Source organism: Gavia stellata, chromosome 2 (genome assembly GCF_030936135.1).
Source record: "Gavia stellata isolate bGavSte3 chromosome 2, bGavSte3.hap2, whole genome shotgun sequence".
Classification (NCBI taxonomy): domain Eukaryota; kingdom Metazoa; phylum Chordata; class Aves; order Gaviiformes; family Gaviidae; genus Gavia; species Gavia stellata.
In genome coordinates this window covers 30,609,748-30,631,286 of record NC_082595.1, presented here as the reverse complement: position 1 = coordinate 30,631,286, position 21,539 = coordinate 30,609,748, and the positions used below count along the sequence as shown (strand labels likewise).

Below are 21,539 nucleotides of genomic sequence, written 5' to 3'. Positions count from 1 at the left end.
AGCGCACACAGCGGAATACTCCTCGTGCAACTCATGCTGGCTCTCACTCTCAGCCTTGCAACGCCTTTTTTACACCACACTGACATTACAGTAAAGCAGGAGGTGTCATGCCCCATGTCTCTAATAGTAATATCCAGTATTGCGACACAGCATGACAACTTGGCATGATACATAAAAAGGCAACCCTCCAAACTCTAAGCACCCAAACAGTGAATACAGGCCATATCATCTTAACTAGGGAGGAAATTTTGGTTTAAAAGTTCCACCAAACAAAAATAGGAAATCACTAAAAAGCTCTTTAAAAGGATTTTTCAAATGAATAGTTTTAAGGTATAGCAAAGATTGACAATTCATTCTATAATATAATGACGAAAAGTTGCATGTCATTTTTTGTCCAATTTTAAAGACCACAGCTCATTTACTCTGCTTTTATCCTTATTTCTGACTAGTGATGGATCTCAGCAAATATGAACATGACTTTTTCATATGTGCTGACAATAAGGTAAGAATTTAATTTTCAACACATAATCAATGACATCCTTTACAGATTTGAAACTTAAGTTGAACAGATTTAATTAGTACAGATAAACTAAAACTAGTTTCCCAGATCAAACGCAGTATGTAGGCCAGAAACAAGACTGCACAAACAATCAGTTTGAAGTACTTATCTAGTTATTGATTTCACCTTTCTACTGTTCAGATTTCCATTACCACTTGATAGAAGAAAACAAAGCCAGCAACAAATGTTATAATGTTGCTATTGCTATTTTTTCTATGGCCAACAATAAGTGACATTTGACATTGTGCCTCAGAGGCAATCCTACTGTAATATAAAAAAATCTGCATTTTTCTCCCTCTGACAAGCAAGCTTAATTAAAGAGAATGGCCACTTGTCTAGTTTATTTTGTCAGTTGAGAAAGTGTTTTGTCAGTTTGATCTTCCCAGCAGTATTTGAAAGCATCTTCTTCTTGATGGATAAAAGCAGGTGCAAAAACAGGTATATGCAGATGTTAATGAAATCACATGATGCTATTTTTAAAGACAATGTTTTAAAATATTTTCATATTATTTCAACACACAGATTAAATATATAAACGTGGGTGCTTGCAATGAAGTATAATGTGTGGATTAACTTTTTCTTCCTTGTATAATCCCTAACAAATTTCAACTCCACATAATTTAAAAATAATATTAACACTTAGAAGAGGAAATTAACTGTTAAATATTCATATCTTTATAAATGATGAAACCATATTCTCACATTCATCAGATGAGGAATAAAGTCATTGCATGCTCACTAATAACTGGAAGTCTCCAATCATATAATATACTATGTGAACTCCTGTGTTGCTCTTCGAAGAGTAGTTCCTTAATTTTCAAAAGCCAGGTTAGTGTCAAAATCATTCTCTGAACAAGTTAGTAACACAATAAATCTCTGTAACAACTAGTACATCAACAAGATCCTGGGCTAGCAAAGTATTTTGCCTTTGAATACTTTTCAAGTACTTTTAAAGACATTTTTATTTCAGTAACTATATCAAATCTCACTGATCTCCCTGTAAGTATTCATGATTAGCAATAGTTTCACCAATTTACTATTTAAATCAGAACTGTTTTTAAACCTGAATTGCGGTGAAGGTTGAACTTGTGCTTCAAAGAGCAAAATCTTCCTTCTGATTTTTGGTTTATTTGTTCTTAACAGAATTGGCTTGACTCTATATTAATGGAAATTAAATCAAAGCTACCTCCACCAACAGTTAATTTTTTGAAAGAAAAATCAAGTGTATTTCTGACTATGATGCTGTAGACGTAAGTTCTGCTTCCTCCAAACTACAGGGACACCTCCTATTCCATTCAAGTGATATGTGCGTACTAAACAGAAGAAAATACATGTAAATCTCAGAGCTCTTATTTTTATCTGGGACATCCTTGCTAAACCCCATATAGGACTCATGCATAGAAAGCTATTTGCAAAAATATATTGCTGTTTCTATCAAAAGTTTAAGCAACAGTTGCCTTAGCAAGACCAAAGATGAGACAAAATTCATGTCTCACTTTAAAGTAATAGAATTGTACAGTTGTAACCACTAAAAATTTGAATCTGGATTTTCATTGTTCCAGACCACTAACTGAGGCCAGAAAAAACTCCAGACAATTTTGATGTACTGGAGAGCAGAAAAGGCTAAAATGAGTATAGTACATGAAGCCACTCTCTCATTATTCAGGCAAAGTCTACCCACAAACGTACACTGCCATACGCACTGAAGCAAAGAGTTACACATGCATGCACTAGAAATGACCAAATGTTAACTAAATGTTTTCATTTTTTCTTTTTCTAGCAGTTTAACATACTAATTTGGTTAAAATAATTATCTCTCATGCTGAATGCTTCACTTCTTTCACATTATGTTATGTGCAGCATTACTTGCATTAAGCTATAAATATTTTAAATGGAAATATTAAAATAATATTAATTATAGTAGCACAGATGTTTCTGCAAAGATAAATTGGCATTAAGAAACACTGCATTCTGATTGGTGCTAGTAGACGTTCATAAAAATAACCTGGAAAAAATCAGAAGTTGAAACCACCTATTCCAATGAACTAAATCAGAGACATCGGAGGGACCTTCTTAGGCTGTTAATTCCCACAATATGATTTACCAAACACTAAACAGCTTTTTTTAAGCACAATAAGCCCAGTTTAAAGTAGCACAAATATTACAAAGTTCTATTTATAATAATAATCAATATTTATGTTTGTGTCAGTTCTCTTCTATAATGACAGTAACAAATACGGACATCCAGAAAGGCTTCTCCTTTTGTTCCCCCAAACATCAAAAAGATCCAAAATTAGCCATCACCACCATAATACACACGTTGAAAGCCAGTTCTTCTTCCCTAACTTGGAGATCTATTGGAAGGATAATACAAAAAGAGAATTAAAAAATACATTCTCTCCTTTCCCCTTATTCTTTTCTGAGATTTCTTTGTTCTCCTTTTTCTAATTCAGCTTTCCAATTTTTTCTGTAAATCCCCATATCTTTATCTTCACTCAGTTCAACATGTTTGCTTTCTTTTTGCTTCTTTAACTTCTCTTCTTTCACCCCAGCTGCCCTCCCTAAAACCCTACCTCTTTTGCTGTACAGTCACATCCAGTCCTATCTATTTTTTATTGTTTGCTACACAACAGTGTACTTCTAGCATGTCAGCTGCTCCCTGGTTACTGTCTCTCTGCAGCTCCCACAAAATAAGAGAAGGAAACTGGAAGAAACCTATCCATGTATGAAAGAAATGGAAGGATACCCCTTGCTACTGACTGCATGCATGCTAAAGATGATCTCCGGATCAATATCAGAGTCAAAACTATGTCCTGCAAAGGAAGACAGTGTGAAGACTTAAAATTACATTGCACTGTGCTCCAGCTTATGGACACTGACTCTCAACAGACACAGTTCAAGCAAAACCCCTTACTGATGCAGCTTCTGGAGCCTGTGGAGTTAACGCCTGCACAGCTCTCCATTGCACTGTGAAGACCTGTCTTAGGAATAACAAGATATTTCAGGAAAATTTTGAAGTAAATATTCAGCTTCCCACAAAGGTTCTTGCCAAGCAAAAGCAGTGAAAATGAAATCCTCACAAAGTGAAAAGCATTATCACCATACTTGCAATTAAAAAAAAAAACCAAGTAATTAGTCCACCGTCATGGACCACAGTTTAAAAACTGCTGTTCTACATAGGACCAAGGCTTCAGTTAGATAAAAGCTAATACTAATTAATAAACAACCTAGTCAACTGTTCATTTGGGGGGGGAGCTAAAAATGAGACCACTGTTCTTCTTACACCCATGAGTAAACTCTGAGTGCAGATGATGTTAGCAAAAATCTTGCTACTATATTTAATTCTTAATCCAATTAATAGCAACATAAGCACCTAAAAAGGATATATTTAGCATTAATCGAGATACAATTGCATTTTAAGACAGATAGATGAAGGACTGCAAGGCCCTCATTATGGATGTTGAACTGATCAAAATATGTAAGTTGTCAACATACAATCTAGAGAGATCACAGGGGAAAAACCCTGACCTTGGAATCGGATTGGTGTTTCTAATAAATTGATATTAAGAAAAGACCTTATACAAAGAAAAAACTAAAATTAGGTCTTATATCTAGGTTCTAGAATAGAACACAACTTTGAAATATCAGGTTAGCAAAGGCAAACCAGACAACAACTCCAACAATAATTTCTTAAATAAGTATTAAACAAGTCCTATCTGTTTTGTGATCTTTTTCATTGAAGGTTTGGGGGGGTGGGGGGAGGTCTGTCTGTGTTTGGTTTGCAGGTTTTTTGAGACGATCCTATATAAAATGTGACCACATTTCCACCCAGTTTAAGAAAAAGATCAAAGCAGTTTTATATTCAGAAGTGGACAAACTTTAAAATCATTCACTCTGTTTTTCACATTAATAGAATACAGAACAGTAGTTCCAAGCTATTTTAAAATAGTAAGTTGATGCAACTCCTAAGTCAACAACATTAAAATACATAAGGAAACTGTATCTGCTAATTCATATCAGAATTGTATCAGAAATAGTGTGGCCAGCAGGAGTAGGGAGGTGATCGTGCCCCTTTACTTGGCACTGGTGAGGCTGCACCTCAAATACTGTGTTCAGTTTTGGGCCCCTCACTACAAGAAGGACATTGAGGTGCTGGAGCGTGTCCAGAGAAGGGCGACGAAGCTGGTGAGGGGTCTGGAGCACAAGGCTTATGAGGAGTGGCTGAGGGAGCTGGGGTTGTTTAGCCTGGAGAAGAGGAGGCTGAGGGGAGACCTCATCGCTCTCTACAACTACCTGAAAGGGGGTTGCAGAGAGGTGGGTGCTGGTCTCTTCTCCCAAGTGACTAGCGACAGGACAAGAGGAAATGGCCTCAAGTTGCGCCAGGAGAGGTTTAGGCTGGATATTAGGAAAAATTTCTTTACTGAGAGAGTGGTGAAACACTGGAACAGGCTGCCCAGGGAAGTGGTGGTGTCACCCTCACTGGAGGCATTCAAGGAACATGTGGATGAGGCATTGTGGGACATGGTTTAGTGGGCATGGTGGTGTTGGGTTGATGGTTGGACTTGATTATCTTACAGGTCTTTTCCAGCCTTAATGATTCTGTGATATCCAACACATTCCCTGCCAGTGATTTTTTTATGACATGTGTATCAGTTATTCTTTTTTAAAATCCTTTCAAATTGCAAGACATAGGATAGAGAAAGTTGAACAAGGCTTAAAAATTCCATTCCTTGTAAAAATTTTAAATTGCAGTGCTATGAATTTAGTCAAAACATTTTATAAATCATCTAACATATACACGGATGTCTCTATTGCAGAGTCCTAAACAGAAAAGAATTACATCACTTCATACAAAACTAATTATTATTTACTACTCAAATTCTTAGAATAATTAAAAAAAAACCCAGTAAAAAGTTTCTATCTTGTGACTCAGACCACCAATTCTTCAGTGTTATCTAAAAATACATCTAAGATTTTTGCAATTAAAACCCAACAAGCGAATACTCCTCCTCCCTAGGATAGGGCACTGTGGATAGCTATGTTGTTCTACCTCGCTCTCTCAAATTCAAATGGTAATTACACTCACATAACACTTACCAAAGTGAAATTATTTTCATCACAATATTAAGTAGTAAAAATAATGAAAATCTATTAAAGTTTTCAAAGAAAGCTAAAAATACAGGTGCGTAACTGGTACAGAATGACCTTTTAGTCAGCTGAACTCGACATTTTTACTAGCATTTAAAAATATTCTTCAAGTACCAAGTTAAAGAGTTACTAGTTTACTGATCTAAATTTATTTTCAGTTGTTTAAGATGTCAATAACAAATAGCAGGATGTTCCCTGAGCAATCAAACATAGAACTGCATGAGAACAGTTGTCAGATTCTCAGCGTCACCGTACTTCCCGCCAGCTACAACAGGCATGTTTGAGTAGTACTGAATAGTAACAATAGTTAATCAAGTTAAGGAACAAGACAGTACTTTAGATTGCTAATCATCACTGTTGGTTTGGTTTTTTAACAATGCCATTTAAATTAGTATAGTAAGTAGTTCTGAAGAGCTTTTGATCAAATTGAAATTTAATCACTTCATACTTAGGGAAGGAATCAGGTACCAGAAAACTGATTCCCATGGTTGCTTTTAGTTAAAAAAAAACAGAAGAACATCTCATCACTAACTTCACAACCAGCTTTCTTCATGAAGTTAAGATCTGTACCTTATGTAACAAAGACTGTGGTAATGTCATCTTATGCACAGATACCTCTAACTTCCCATACATTCACTAATGAGAGTAACACCAGTTAAGAAATGTCAGAGATTTCAGGACAGCACAGCAACCTAACCAAAACACCCCTCAGAAACAACAAAACACAAACATTCAACTGTATGTATTCATATATACACTCAAACCATCATCCACCTTTCTGTGTTTATACATTATGTGTAGGTTTAGCTCTCAGAGAAGCGAATGAGGTTTTTTCTTAGCTAACCCGGTCTTATAAATTAATAATGCAAACCTATATCCTGCACCTCAAGTGCTGCTACTGGAAAATATAGCATACATTTTTGCTGTTTTTAAAGGGCTTCTTATGAAAACTGAGAGGGACTGCAACATCATTTGTACCACACATACAAGTTTATAAAAACACAAGAAACTCAGGGAAGTGTTACTCCCTGTTTCATTTTAAACATCTAACTTAAATGCTTTTAATCTCTCCTTCAAAGCACCTGGCTTTTCCAGCTGATTACAGAAGGAACTTAGGCCCCTAAGTGGATGAATTGTATCTTAGATACTGCAAATATCATGAATACCCCAAATTTTCAGTGACAATCTTCTGCACTGAGAAGTGATACTGCCAAAAGAACTAAAGGGCTACGGAGGCAAACACTGTATTTCTGTAATTCAAAATGTGGCTATACAATATATATATTTTTTAAAAAGTTTGTGTACTGAACATTGATCTTTATTTAAATTTTCCTGTTACCTTCAAACGCTCGTGCAGCATCTACCAGGTGGGACCAGTCTAGCCCTGTGGCAGTGTCTGGCAGGGGCATCAGGCCAGGATCATTGAATTTGGCTTTATCAGATAAGGACCCATCTGAGAACCAGAATTCATCTAAACAATAAACACAATAATTAGTCTTCCTATAACAACGATGGACAATTAATTTTGAAGCTATTATAATGAACTGTAAAAAAATGTATAAGCAAAGAGTGCTTATCTTCATTTCTCTTGTTTCTGTCTTTTCCTGTTCAATACTCAGTATGGGTGGAATAATTTTTAAACTTCAGCAGAATAAGATGGGAAGGGTTTCTGAAGGTTTTTTGGTGCCGCTTTGCACATGATGCGTTCTTCACATTTTCATCTGAATGCTGTATGAGTAGGCAGCATTCATTCTTAAAGCATACCATATTAAACCTGAGCACTGAGCAGAAAAGTTGCTAGATACACAAAGTTATATTTTTAAGAAGGCTGTGAAACAACATACAAGATATTTACATGCAGAATTTTATTCTGAAACTTAAATATTTCATTTCCAGAAGCAATTTATAAATTATCACCTGCTTTTCTTTTAATGCATTTATAAATTTGAGTCTATATCCAAAACTCACTTTCACATTGAAAATACTACCCTATTAGTTTAATATTTGTAGCCGTATATCTGAGGATGTAAGACTTGTGTGCTGATCTCTAAGCTCCAGAGTGAGCTGTAACACATTGTATACTGTAGATAGAGTGTATATTAATTGAAATGTATACACTATAAAGTGTATATACAGCTTTCAGTTATGCAGTCTTTTAGAAAGGTACCACTAACATACATCTTAGTAGAGGAGATGCTAATTTTCATAATTATCTTAAATAGTTTTACATTTTCCTTATCTATTCATAGCAATCTTCACTCTGATCAATGTGAACACATTAAAATGAATATTGCTGAACAGGCACACAGAGGTTCTTAAAACTGAACATAAACCAAATACATTACTTACAATGACATTTCATCTTAACCATAAAGCTAGTGATACAATATTGTACTTTTATTACACAGTATAGTCAGGAAAAAAGAAATTTTGCTTCAGATGTCTCAACTTCTATTAAAAAAGTCAAAACAGTAATTTTTACTCAAATATTATTTCAACAGGAAATTTCCATCTAGTTATTCCAGTGATTCAGATATTATAATATTTATGAGGAATATTTTTTCCAGGAAAACACCAAACATCGTACATAAAAATCAATGAAAGAAAAAATGCACACATGCAAGCGGAAGATACATTATAGTTTAAGAAAATGGCATGTTGTCATTGTCCTCATACCAATGAAAAAGAACACCAAAGTCCATTTGAACTAAAGATTTCTGACCTAAAAATCCAAAAGCAGTAGAGCATTCTACTGCATGGAGCAATGACAAGAGCATATCATATTCTTTGCAGAAAGCTTGTTTAAATAAAAAAAAAATAAAAATCAGGAACAGGAAAGTGAAGGAGGTTTGCAATCCTCTGTCAAAAACTAGGAGTCCCACAAAGCAAAAACAATGCAGAAGAGGTAGAAAACCTGTTTATTGTGGAATTTTTCTTGTTCTACAACTTATATGAAAGATGCAGTATTGTTATATTACAATTGGAAGTGGCTTGACAAACCTCTGTAGAAATATCTTTCCCGATACCCACTCTTAGTATGCAAAAGTGGATGTTGTATGAAATGGAAAATGTAATATACAAATAGATTCTACTCATACATTTGTACTATGGTTTTATTTTCAGTTCCTTACAAACATACATAAAACCTTGTCTAAGGTTACCCTGGGATGCAAATACATTGGAAGCTCAACATCAGAGGAGTCTCTGAACTCTTGTATATGACCTGGGAATTATAAGAACCTTATTTATGCAAGTACAAATGTTTTATACATCCCTGTTGTGGAAAATAGACAGAATGCCTTATTTGAAAGGCTGGCAAGCCAGCTTTTGGTTCTAGACCAGCAGGCAGGCCCTAAGGGACAGTCCTTCTTGCTTTTGTGTGATCAGCCTACAGAGGCTGATTGCGAAATCTGTCAGGAAGATGCCTGTTCCCAGTGCAATTCTGCTGGCTTTCCAAATTAAAGTGTAGGAGTGATATATTCACCAGTAGTCATCCTTCATTACGCATTGTCTTTGTGAGAACCTCAGCTCACCTTAGGGTGGATCTTATTCAGTCCTGTGTAAGACCTGACAGAGCAACTCAACTGCCAAAAGCCTGCCAGAGTAGAGATTTGAATATTGATAGCTCTGAAAACGCAAGTGCTCATGCTGATGGCTGAAATTATAAGTGGAATAACTGAACAGGCATGAGTATGCCACCACAGAATAATTAATTTTCAAGATACAAATTATGTGTTCTTGTGCAATGGGGAGGGGGGGGGGGGCGGGGAGGAAAAAGGGAGGAAAAAGGGAGGAAAAAGGGAGCTCTAATGATATAGGCATCTTTGTGCTTCTGAATTTCAGAGAATATTGTTTGTATTTCAGGAATGCTCTGGGTGACATGAATTGTTTTTAGCCTCCTGGATTTGCATTTCCTCCCTGCTCCTCTTACCTTGCTGTTACCTCCACTTTTTCTCTGTATGACTGCCGCATTAGCAGCTGCAGGCTGCCCGTTGTCTTCCTTTTTGATTTGTGCAAAGGTGGCAAGTTATGCTTGAGAATGCCCACCTCTGCATGTCCAGGAGGATATGCCTAATCTTGTAGTGTTATGTGTATTGTTAACACCATGTAAGTGTTATCTTTCAGTTTTAAAGATTGTTTTATTTGCTCTACTCCTTTTGGCACAAAAATCATTGATCTTGTGGTTTCTGGTCCTTTCAGTTATGTCACTCTCTTCCTCCAGTTAGGAAATTTCTTTATTTTTATTATTGATACATAAAAGTATAAAGCATTTTGAAGAGTCCTTATTTTCACCAAAATTATATGGTCAGTTCAGTTTCCAACAGAGGTCCTCAAATTGACTGTCATCAGTCCCACATACCTCTGTATTCAAAGAGTAATTAGTTATACAGAAAGAAGAAAGATTCACCTAACTTAACCTTTTCTGCTTCAAAGACAAGTATCCTGCTTCAGTTGGAACTGCTACTTTTATGTAGAGACTGTAGATGATGAAAAAATATCTGCTAAGTACTCCTCACTTACTGTGTTCAAACTAGACATGCCATTTAACAAGTAGATTATCTCAAAAGATGCTGCAGCTGAAGGAGCATATCAAGTCATACACAGACATAAATCCCATTGTCTGCTTCTGTTTTTCTTTCCTGCAATCGCCAATTATATCTCTATGGTCCTCTTAAACAACAGCTTCTCCCTGCTGAACCTTTCCCTTCTTCAGTAGTATCTAGGGTTGCCCAAAGTCTCCCTTCAAAGATGCCAGCCTGCTAATAGACTTTCTCATGGATATCTGCTCATGTTACTGTTAGAATAGTGGACATGTGCTCCCAATAACAAAAGGGAAGGGAAAAGTCGTTACTGAAAATAGTCTCATGTTCCGGTATGGTGGATTATTCACTGTGTGAGAGCCTGTAGCAGACAATATATGTACTCCATTGGTTGCATGAATTATTTAATCAACAGCCTTTATCAGCCTGAAAAACTGATTTCCAAATTGTTCACGTTGTACATCATCAATACACAGTGATGCTCTTCCATTTTAATACTGCTTCTTATCAATGAGGTTAGTTTTGGATTGCAGCTAACACTGGTAGTAAGCCAGTTTTAAGATAGACTTTCATCTAATAACATTGTTACAGATACACCAGCTGCACTTCCGGCAACCTTTTCCCTATGGCATGTATAATCTGAGAACTTTCAGAATTTCTTAGTGCATCATTGCAAAATATTCCCTTCCTCATGACCGTCTTCACTGGAAGTATCCTGCACCTTGCTCCTTTCCTCACAGCACAGGAATGTCATGCCAGTGTATCACTTAGGGCATTTTTCTTTCCCCTTTCTGCGTTTCATAATAGGAGTGGACCACAGTGCCTGCAATGTCAGTCAGACTGCCTCCAGGTGTCTTTCTGGGTTTCCAACTTGTGTTAGTACACTAGTTCTGTATCAGTGGTTCTCACTGTTTTCATTCTTCACCTGCTAGTTCAGCTGCCATGAATTTGCAAGATGGGGATAGATTTGTACCTGCAACCATGTATGGCAGGCTAGAATCACTCAACATGAACACCACTGTCTCAGTTAGGGAATCTTTAATGTCCCTAAGGTAAAATTCCACAGTTCTTAGCTACATGAGTTCTGCTTTCTTGTTTAAGTTAAAAATAAGATAAAATGAAATAAATCTTTCTACATTTGTGTACTGTGTGTAATCAACAGCACTCAACTGTCAGAGCTTGCGTTTCAGGCTTTACTGAAAGCAACCCTTCTTCACTTCACTTCACTTCACTTCCCCCAGTGATAAAATAATAAAAAAAATCTCATAGCTTCATTTTCTCATCTCTTTCCCTGAGTCAACATGGCACACAGGTGAAGTTTCTGTTTCTATATTTGTACGGTTGTTCTGACAGTTCTGATTTCCCAGTAAACTGAGACCCTTCAGGTTGCCTATTATGCTTTGGGTTTGGTGCTGCCTTGCTTACCTATTAATCACACTCTTTTCCTTGCAAGAGGGATCTCATGAGACTTGGTGCTGCCACAATATTTCATGTACCACATGCTGTGTAATAACATGCAAGAATGTATCTTTCTGAAATGAATTCCAGCCAAAACCACACTATTGCCACTGATTTCTGTAAACATTAAATATCAGTAAAATTAAAATGTTTTAGGATCACAAACTTACGTATTTTACAAGAGACATTGCTATGACAGCTAAGAATCCTGATATCTGAAACTACAACCTCAAGCTAAAATTATAAATGAAAAAGAAACTTCTCACATCACCACTGCTATAGAATGTAAATACCTGCTATGCACTGATTACAAAAACCTTCCTAACAAAGAGTCAAAGTTAGTTTCTTATATGGAGATACTGACTAACCTTATTTTGAAAACTAAGGTGGGCAAGTCTTGATGTGTTTGTTTTCAGAGTGTACTTACAGACAGCCAATTAAATCTTCCTCGAAACAGCCATCAGAAAAGACCCTGTATTGCTGGCATTGAAAGGCACTTCCATAATTCAAAAATAAAAAGATTCAGAAAATAGAGGTTGTATATGAAAATAGCATGAACTACCTTGGATATCAACAAATCAGCTTCATTTTGACTGACAGGATACTAGTTTCATGTTTTTTCCCAGCTATGTGTATAAATAACTTTCTGTATCTAAGAAGCAGCAAGAATGGAAAACAAGGTGTTTAAGACAGAACTAATACACAAACCACTAAAATTTCATTGCTGGAGGAGCAGTATACAGCTTGTGTCAATCTCCAGAATAAAAGCACGCTGAAGGTTTGATCCCATTGGACATTTACCTTTACAAGAAATGGCTCTAAAAATGCAGGCCTAACATAGTAAGAGAAAACAATACAATCAGGATGCCTGATTATATACATAGCTCCTTCATAGACCACAAAATCTACTGAATTAGTCTCAAATGAAACAAAATGGGTCTTCATTCTCTATCAGTAAAAGCAAAGGATCTTTTCATATTAAATTTATAGTAAAGAGTTTTACTCTGATAGAAGAATACTTTTAGAAAGGCAAAAGGTACACCAAGCATGCATTCCCATCTGAAGCAGGAATTTAGCACTTGTTTGCAATACCACTTCAAATTTAACCAGTGGTTAGTGACTAAAACTCAGTCTCATAGCTGAGGCCACTAGAGCTAGAAAAAAGTGGTTTGTATATAAGGCTTACTTCTGAAAGTTAGAAGTGACTGCTAGTTCCTAAAGGACATGATGAATGACAGAGCCCTTTTTATTACTATTTCTTTTAAGTCATCTGTCTGCATTCTCTCTGGACACATGCCTACAAAAGTTCTTAATGCTTTCAAGAAATCCACCCACAGCTTCTTAACTATGGACTTCAGAATCCACAATTGCTCTACTATTTTTTTAAATTGCAGTCAGCTGTGATGCAATATTAAAGTAGCTAACTAAAAGTGCCTTTTCCATTTTTTCTAGATTGGGTTTCCCCTACAGGTCAGCCAAAATAGTCGAGAAATGAAGAGATTTAGCATTTTTTAAAAAAACAATTCACTCTTATAAAATACATAAACATGGATATGTAGCCTAAATATATGTATCTGGCCGTGCAGATTTGGGCTGTGGTGTATAAGCATTTTTTTTTTCACAATTTCCTTTTTTTCCCCCTTTATTTTTCATAATTTTCATTCTATTTTTTCCACAGAATTACTACAAACTTTATAGTTCATATTGGAACTCCATATTGGAATTATTGCAATATAAGCATATAATAAAGATCTTGCTTATGAAGACCTCACAAGTAAAGAGACACCTTCATAAAACAGTTTTCATTTAGCACCCCAGACTACTCTTTTTCTGCTACTGAAAATGAAGCATTACTTGCAAAGGTTTTACTAACATTTTAAAAAAAAGTATCGGCAAATTCGATTTTGAAATTGGAGATGACGACAACAACTACTGCACATTTCCTTTTAAGATGTTACCAAAAAGATCATCTAAATAGATGCTGTCCCATTTAGCTATTATTTTGAATATATTTGTGAATATTTCAGTAATTTGAATGCACACAAAAAATAAATAAATACAAATATTAAAATAAAACAGGCCAGCTTGGCTTAATTTGGTCACCACTGGAAAATAAAATGATAACAAGAAATATCTTCAGGCAAATGTTTGTTGCCTATCACTCGTCTCATGAAAATTTTTTGGGAAGTGAATGCTATCTCCAAACATGATAAATCTGAATTGATCACTAAGGAAAGCATATGCCTGTACTGCTGACCAAGCATGCTTTTACTAGGATATCTGGTATACTGATTTGACATTTCATAATTTCACCTTAAAAGTAAAATCTAACTTAATATTTGGTGATTTGTTTGAGTTTATTACAAATATTTCAAACTCAGCAATGACAGCAACAATCACTTACTTCTCAGATTTCCCATTCCAGGAGTCAGGCTCATTCTGGGAGGCAATGTGCTGTGATACGGTGGAGTAGTGCTGAATAAGATATCGTTTGGCAAGGCCTGGTCTAGCATGGAACTTCGAGAGCTAGCATATGAAGATCCTCTTCGATTGCTACATATACTTTCATCAGATAGGGTACGGTAAAGCGTCCTCCGTGGAGAAAGGTTTCCATAAAATGAAAACTAAACATCAAAACATTAAGATATAAGAACAGATATTACTGGTTGAAATAATTCACACAATCATATCCCATCACCAGTTCTTGGGAGTATTTTTCTGGGCAGGCACTCTGGAATTCTTGAGCTTATACAGAAGATCAGAAATTTGTTCCACTGTATCAGATCTGCTGGGGCCTCAAAAGAGTTACTGAACTGGATTTTCATACTTCCTCTTGATATTTTGGAACATATCACCATGAATTTATCAGATACTGTGTAGTTTTATTAATTCTGAAATGTTAAATGAAACCTCCATAGCTTTATGACAGCAATGTTTTCCAGAAATGTATATAAGGTTACCAACTCTGGCAACATTTATTCAAGACTATACATAGAACTGTTTGATTTTAATTTGAAATGACTACGCTTTAATGTTGAACATTCTGAACTGATATATGGTGCAATATAATTCATTGGATGATAAAAGTGACTTCAGACACTGCATCTCTCCAGATATCACAAAATAGGCTTAGAAAAGAGGATAACAGAGTTCAGTGAAAACTTTATGCATTTCAAAAAGTTACTTAAACCACAACCCAAATATCTACAATAAAACAAGATGTTACTCCATTGTAAAACTGGGCCATTCCACTTCATAAGTCATTCTTCAGCACTGCAAATCCAGTTATTCTTCACATCCACAAATGTCAGTTATTCCCTTAATTATTTTAACTGGTTTGTCCTGCTTGTAACAATTTAATGTCCTGTCCCATTTTCTTTGTAATTAATCATGAGTTGCACACTCCCTATGCAGAATATATGCTTAAGAGCAGTAGCTTTTTAAAACAGTGAACAAAGCATAGAATTAAAGATATCTACATTGTTATATTTCTGACAGGACTTGCTCACTGATGATTACTTCTAAAAGGAATACACAGAAACACTCAATCATGCCACAAGACACAGTCTTTACAAAATACTTAAATACACTTCATAGTGCTAGTTCAGGAAAGCATCTATCTTGATGACAATACAGAACGTGCTCAATTGTTAGAATGCTTAACTGTGTCCCAGAGAAAATTGAGGGAGATACTCGGATTCTAATCTAGGAAAGCATCAAAATACTACATTGGTTCTAGAGATTTGCCTGAAACAGATATGGGCCGTGGGAATAAACATAATCCAAAACTTTATTTTAACACATACATAAAACGATCACAACAATAGACATAAGCAGCATCCCTAAATGAATGGACAGAGGGCATACACAGCATCCTTAAATGAATGGATATATGGTATCCTTCTACAAGCAGTGGTTAAAGAACCTCAAAAGACCCTGAGCCTAATTAGGGACCACATTGGGCAAAGGGTTAAAAGCCTTCACCCTCTAAACTGAAGGGTCTCTGATCCTCTGTCCTGCACTCAAGGTTCCCAGCAAGCACCCTGCTGCAATTACTCAAGTCTCCTCAACCTTATACTGCATCTTCTACCTATAAAGTTGTTCACGAGCTAGCCAAACACGTTGAATGTTAATTATTGGAGCTTTACAGAGTTTCTTTCAGGGTGCGACAAAAATTAAACACTACCTAGAGGGGTCATTATTCCCTGATCTATGAAGAAGGTAAAACCAAACCAAAAATGTGATTTGATTCTGTAGAATCTTACATATGCAGAGAATTCCTTTCTGGCTTCACTGTCAAAAGACAACTGACTCACCTATACCAAGGTTACTACCCTCTACGAAGGCATAATCAAAGACTGGATACTGCCAAGTCCTTACGGCTGGGGATCCCCTGCAAGCCAGGGCCTACAGTCTCTCTCGTTTAGTGAGCTTTTGTTTGGGTGTCTTGGGAGGGGAAGGAGAGAGCAGTAATTTATCTCAGAATGGCCACACCTCCTCAATCCTTGTTGTTTCTTATTCAGATAGCCAGAAACATTAGTGGCTCTTGAAATCATCACAGAAAACCAATTATTGTATCAATCATAAATCATAAAAACCTCTAGGACATTATTTATTGGAATTCAAACAGATAACATGCATACTTAACATACTGCACATTAAAAAAATATATATGATCTGTATTTTAAATTCAAGTCTGCACTTAGAGGATTCCCATGTATTACTTTTGTTCAGACATGATGATTATGCTATTTAGCACACTGTGTTTACACAGTGGGTTAAAAGAGCATTGAGTTAATACCGACATATGACAATTAATCTCAAATAATTTAATTGCTTTGTGCTTTATTCCACATTAAGCACAGAATTCAGAATCATGTATACTTTGGGGAGTAGTAAATCTTAAGTTCTCTATCCACGTTTTGTGAACTTTTAAATAATACTGATTTTCTTCATACTATAAAGATGAGATGTATGCTCTCCACTAGCACTGACAATTGTGCCTTTTGAGCAGTTGCCACTGATACCAACATAAAATTATGATTCAGACTTCAAACAGAATTGTTGGTACTGAGTATCACAGGGCAGGGGAAAGCAGGCTACTTTTATTCATGTGCCTTAATATCATACGAGGTGTATAAATTTAGGCATCCAACCTTGAAAATGTTCTTTTTAATCTTTGAAATGATAATTAAATTGCTCAACCTGTACCTGTATCTGCTCAGGCTAAGCAAAGACATACTTAAACAAATACTGTATTTCATACATAATCATCAAACTAGATACCATTTCATATTATGGGAAATGACATTTTGGACTTATGGTCAGTATTTATAGCATCCCCATGGCTTAGCTTGTACAAAATGATATTGCCTTCTCTACAGCAATTTTGAGAATACCAGAAATTCATTTTTAAGACAACTGTGTCCGAGATACACAAAGCCGAAGAAAGTAGCTAACCTTTCTTCTCCCCTCCTCCATAGAGAGGCTGTCTGGCAGCATCAACTTCAGAAAGTCTTCTTTGGACAAGACTTGCTGGCTTTCAACAATGGCATTCCTCACAGAAGTTTGGAGTGGACTCGATGCAGACACAGCATCAATGTCATCATACACTCTGTGGAGACAATTGGTGTTTTTAGCAAAAGAAGCAATAGTGCTCTTGGATTTGAAACACTGCATACATTTTATGTCACAAACTAAAAATTGTTAGAATTATCTCCTGACACAGCACACTCTTATTTAGAATATTTTGTCAATCATGTTATATTTATGAAACTGTTTGTGGGTCCAAAATGAAATTCTTAAACCATTTAAAAATCAGGTTTAGGAATTATAAAGAACAATTCAAAAAAGGATAATGCTTGTTTCTCCTGGCTTGCCTCTCTCTTCTTTACATACCACACTTCTCTATTGTTAAAGCTGTATTTATATCAACGTTTCCAATAGTTCATCACAAAATATTTTAACTTTTACTTCCTTAGCAAATAAGAAAATCAACATTTTTATAGTGTGAGATTGTATCCAGCTTCACAATCCAGCAAAATTACTATGGTCATCAATGGCAATGTTTGAAGTGTATTGGTAATCGATTGTGCCATGTGCCAAGTGTGTTTTATTATCAGCAATTTCATAAAGCTCATTAGATAATTAAGGAAGAAAGCTGTTTTATTTATCAGCACATAAAAATGTATTTACAGTCAACAAAAGTCTGTCAAACTGAACTATTATCTTTCAGCTTCCTTCCAGTGAGAAAGGAGAGGGAGAATTTAACAGGTTTACTCTGGAAATGCAATCAAAGGAACTAGAGATTCCCAATCACACAGAACATACATTTGAAGCCATTACTTACTGCCAAGTGCAGCATAATCAGTGACTGTCTTCAGCAGAGAGGAAACAAGCTTTGCTACAGTAAAGTGTAATTCTCAGTGAATTACATCCTATAGTGGCACAACATTCAGCAATTGACCTGATTTTCATCATCATTGCTAATTAGAGATGTTATTTTATTTCAACATCATTATCCTCAGAGACATATTTCCTCTCTGTGATGTATACAAAGCTTTCCTAGAAAGAAAGAGGTGAAGCAATGCTATATGCCACGGAAAAATCTGAAAATATTTTCTGATATATGAAGTGTTTTCATATTCAATTCATATTTCTTAAATAGAACTAGCTCTTGAAGATACTTTTCTAAATTGCTACGGTTTCAGTCTAAATACCAAGATTCGTTATGCAATTTTGTTTTAAGGGTTCCATTCAAAATAAAGGAGTTCATCAACTTCAAAATGCAAAAACTTGTGGGAATCAATGAAGTTACCACTTTTTAAGTGCAAATTCTACTACGACTGAACATTCAAACAATTAAACGTTGGAGGGGGGGAAAAATGAAGTCACCAGTACAGTAACACAAGGAAACACAAATAACCAGGATCAGAAGGTAGTGACATCATCTACTTTTGAAAATTAGGAATTTTAGAGCTTAACTTCAGGCTCGTATTTCATAGCACATATATTCTAGCTTATATTTTAAAATATGAACCTTGCCATAAACATGCACATATATGCAATATGAGATATTAGACGCAAATAACCCAATTCCCATTAAAGAAAGAGTAATCCCATATTAAACATTTGAAAATCAGGTACTGCATGTCATCTTGTCAATATCGAGATATATAGGACTGACTATGATTTACTGAGAGATAGAACTGAATGGCTTATGCACAAAAAGAAAGCAAGGAGGTTATCTGAGAAGGTGACTTTGAAGATAACAGGAATTTAAAGGTTAGTTTTAAACAGCAGATTCAAACATTACTTATTACTGCTGCAGTACTAGGGAAGTATCATCTCTATCTGTATTTGAGATACTGCATCTTTTCCTTTGAGTGCCAGCCTTTTTCTTCGACCTAAGAAGAACACATTGTCATGAGCTATTCCTGTGTTAAGCTGCACATAGAGCTGTTCGCTAGAACTGCTCTGAATATTTTTGTCTAAATGTCACTTGCTAGAAAAATATGCAGTTTTATTGAAGCCTGCACATTTTGTAGAGTCTCGTGAAGAGAGGGTCAGATATATCCACACTTAATCTTTTTCTTGTGGGGTCCTAACCACCAGTTTGGACCTGTTCATTAAAAACAAAGTCCCACTAAAACACCTCTAACTGGCACCAATTTTAAAAAATTATCTACCATAGATCACCAATACATTTAAGGTCATCTCTCTCATCTGTAATGTATTAGCCAATGTAATAGGCAACAAGGTAGTAAGGTTTAATACAGAAACGTCAGGAAGTAAGCTTTTTTCAGCTAACTAAAGTTCCTGAAAATTTGTAGAGAAGGTCTTTAAGACCTTAATAAAATTGTACCTTCCCAATTGTTTCCTAGAGACTCAAAATGGAAATTCTTGTATGTCTGACATAGCCATACGTTTTTACCTACACACATTTTTCAGCAATTTCTGTCAGCTTGCTTTATTTGACACATAGGAAAAAGATGCAGCTGGACAGAACAGAGGAGAAAACAGTGTCCTGTGCAGTTATTGTCTTTTTTTTCTTTTTTTTTGGATGTACCTTTGCTACATAAAGGTACAGAAAAAACCCCAAACATTTAAAAGCGAAACGGAATTTGTAATTTCTGATTTTTCTATCCTATTTTAAGCTTTATTTTCATTACCCTTCTTCCCCCAACAAAGTTAAACAGCGTTCTTACTCGTGACATTCAGAAGCTTCAGATTCTTCAGGTGTAGGACTTCCTTCTGATTTTTTCCATCCAATGACATATTTACTCACTGCTCCTTGTCTGTGGTATGGTTTTGAAACTGATCCAGAAATCTCTTGACTACTATTCTGCGACACTATATAGACTTTGGAGGTATCTAGGGAGCCACTCTTTTTAGAGCAATGTGTTGATGGGCTTCCTGAATGATGTGACCCACTGAAAAATTGAAGAAAACACACAAAAGCAAAAATAAAATCTGCTATACAACAAATCAGAAACGCTTCACCTGGTATGCAGCTATAGTTCTTAATGTGAAGTTTTTCTCAAGGTTAAAATCAAGGTAGCAATATTGGTACAGTAATTTTCTGCATACCAGCCGTGTATATATTAAAGCACTTTGAGAACAGAATTGCGATGAGTTTCTAAAACAAGTAATAGATGTAATTCAACTTGCTGAAATGCCAATGCAAAGTAATAGGAATTAAAATTAAAAGACTAAGTTCAAGACATTATACATAGAATTTGTGCATGCAATTTTAAGCAAATATGTACACACACATTATTAATGGTATAATTCCATTTACATCAAGAACTAGGTAAGGAATTACCCCAAGTATCTCTCTAATTATAAAAGTTACATGCTTTTCCACTTCATGTCAATTTTGCCAGTTCATGGCAGTTTAAGTTGTGTCTTTCATTCAGTACCGTTGAGAATTTAATATTAACAGAAGTAAATTTCAGTTCAACAAAAACAGTCCTCTGGATAATTTTAATAGCCTCTTCTATTATGAATAATAGCAGTAGTAGGCACTAATGAAACCTTTTACTGAAGACTCTCAAAATGATTTAAAATGAACTAAAGCAAACACTTCCTTGAAGAATAAATTTCTTCTTTTCATCTTGGAGGTGAAGCAAACAAAGCATTCAGAAACCAAGTGCTTTGCCTAAAATCAGAGGCTGGAACCTGAAGCAGCAGCTCCTAACTTTTGTTGTTGATTTACAAGTACCAAACACAGTGCTATCTTTTCATCTAATTCCAAGCGCATTGAATGAATTCACAGAGGACCAGAAGGTGTTGCTGAAAGTGTAGCAGACATGGCTACTTTGCTGTCCATGCAGTCAAATACAAGCAATGCACATGCACAGATGTCATTAGATACAATTAATGTGCCTACTGTGGAAGAAAGTTGAATCATCAAGGCAATGGATTAACATTTTGATCACAGTTAGTATAAGCATTTAATCTTAAACCCAATTTATTTTCTCTCCTCTCCTCCCTCTTCCTCCCCAGAAAGTAGTAACAAGATTATGAGGTTTTCGGGGAAGAAAACAATGCGGGTGATGTTAAAAGCTTTTTTGCTTGCTATCCTTGCAAATATGTAAATAAATTATGTACAGACATGGTGAAGAAAATAATTCAGTTATGAAAAACTGAAATCTAAAGATGAAGCAAACGTCAAAGCACAATATAAAATACGTATCAGATCGACAGCAAGGATATTATCCAGAGGATTTTAGAGTTCTATTTGTAACTAAATTTAAGAAAAATCGAACATCCAACCTCATTCTTTAGGTTTTAAATAAGGGAATATTTTTGAAGTGAATAAATAAAATGCC

At 35.6% G+C, this 21,539-nt stretch overlaps 1 protein-coding gene across 3 annotated transcripts in view; it reads right to left on the bottom strand.

Annotated features, from left to right (window-relative positions):
- The window catches only part of SIPA1L2 (signal induced proliferation associated 1 like 2), an 87,540-nt gene that overhangs the window by 5,027 nt on the left and 60,974 nt on the right, over positions 1 to 21,539 (bottom strand). For 2 of the 3 annotated variants that reach the window (XM_059829186.1, XM_059829193.1), the window contains exons 14-17: positions 19,914 to 20,138; positions 17,167 to 17,320; positions 14,111 to 14,330; positions 7,047 to 7,178 (exon numbers count right to left, since the gene is read on the bottom strand). In XM_059829186.1, coding sequence (XP_059685169.1) covers positions 7,047 to 7,178; positions 14,111 to 14,330; positions 17,167 to 17,320; positions 19,914 to 20,138 — 731 coding nt within the window. The remainder of the gene's footprint in view (positions 1 to 7,046; positions 7,179 to 14,110; positions 14,331 to 17,166; positions 17,321 to 19,913; positions 20,139 to 21,539) is intronic. The other variant, XM_059829202.1, reaches the window with a different exon arrangement.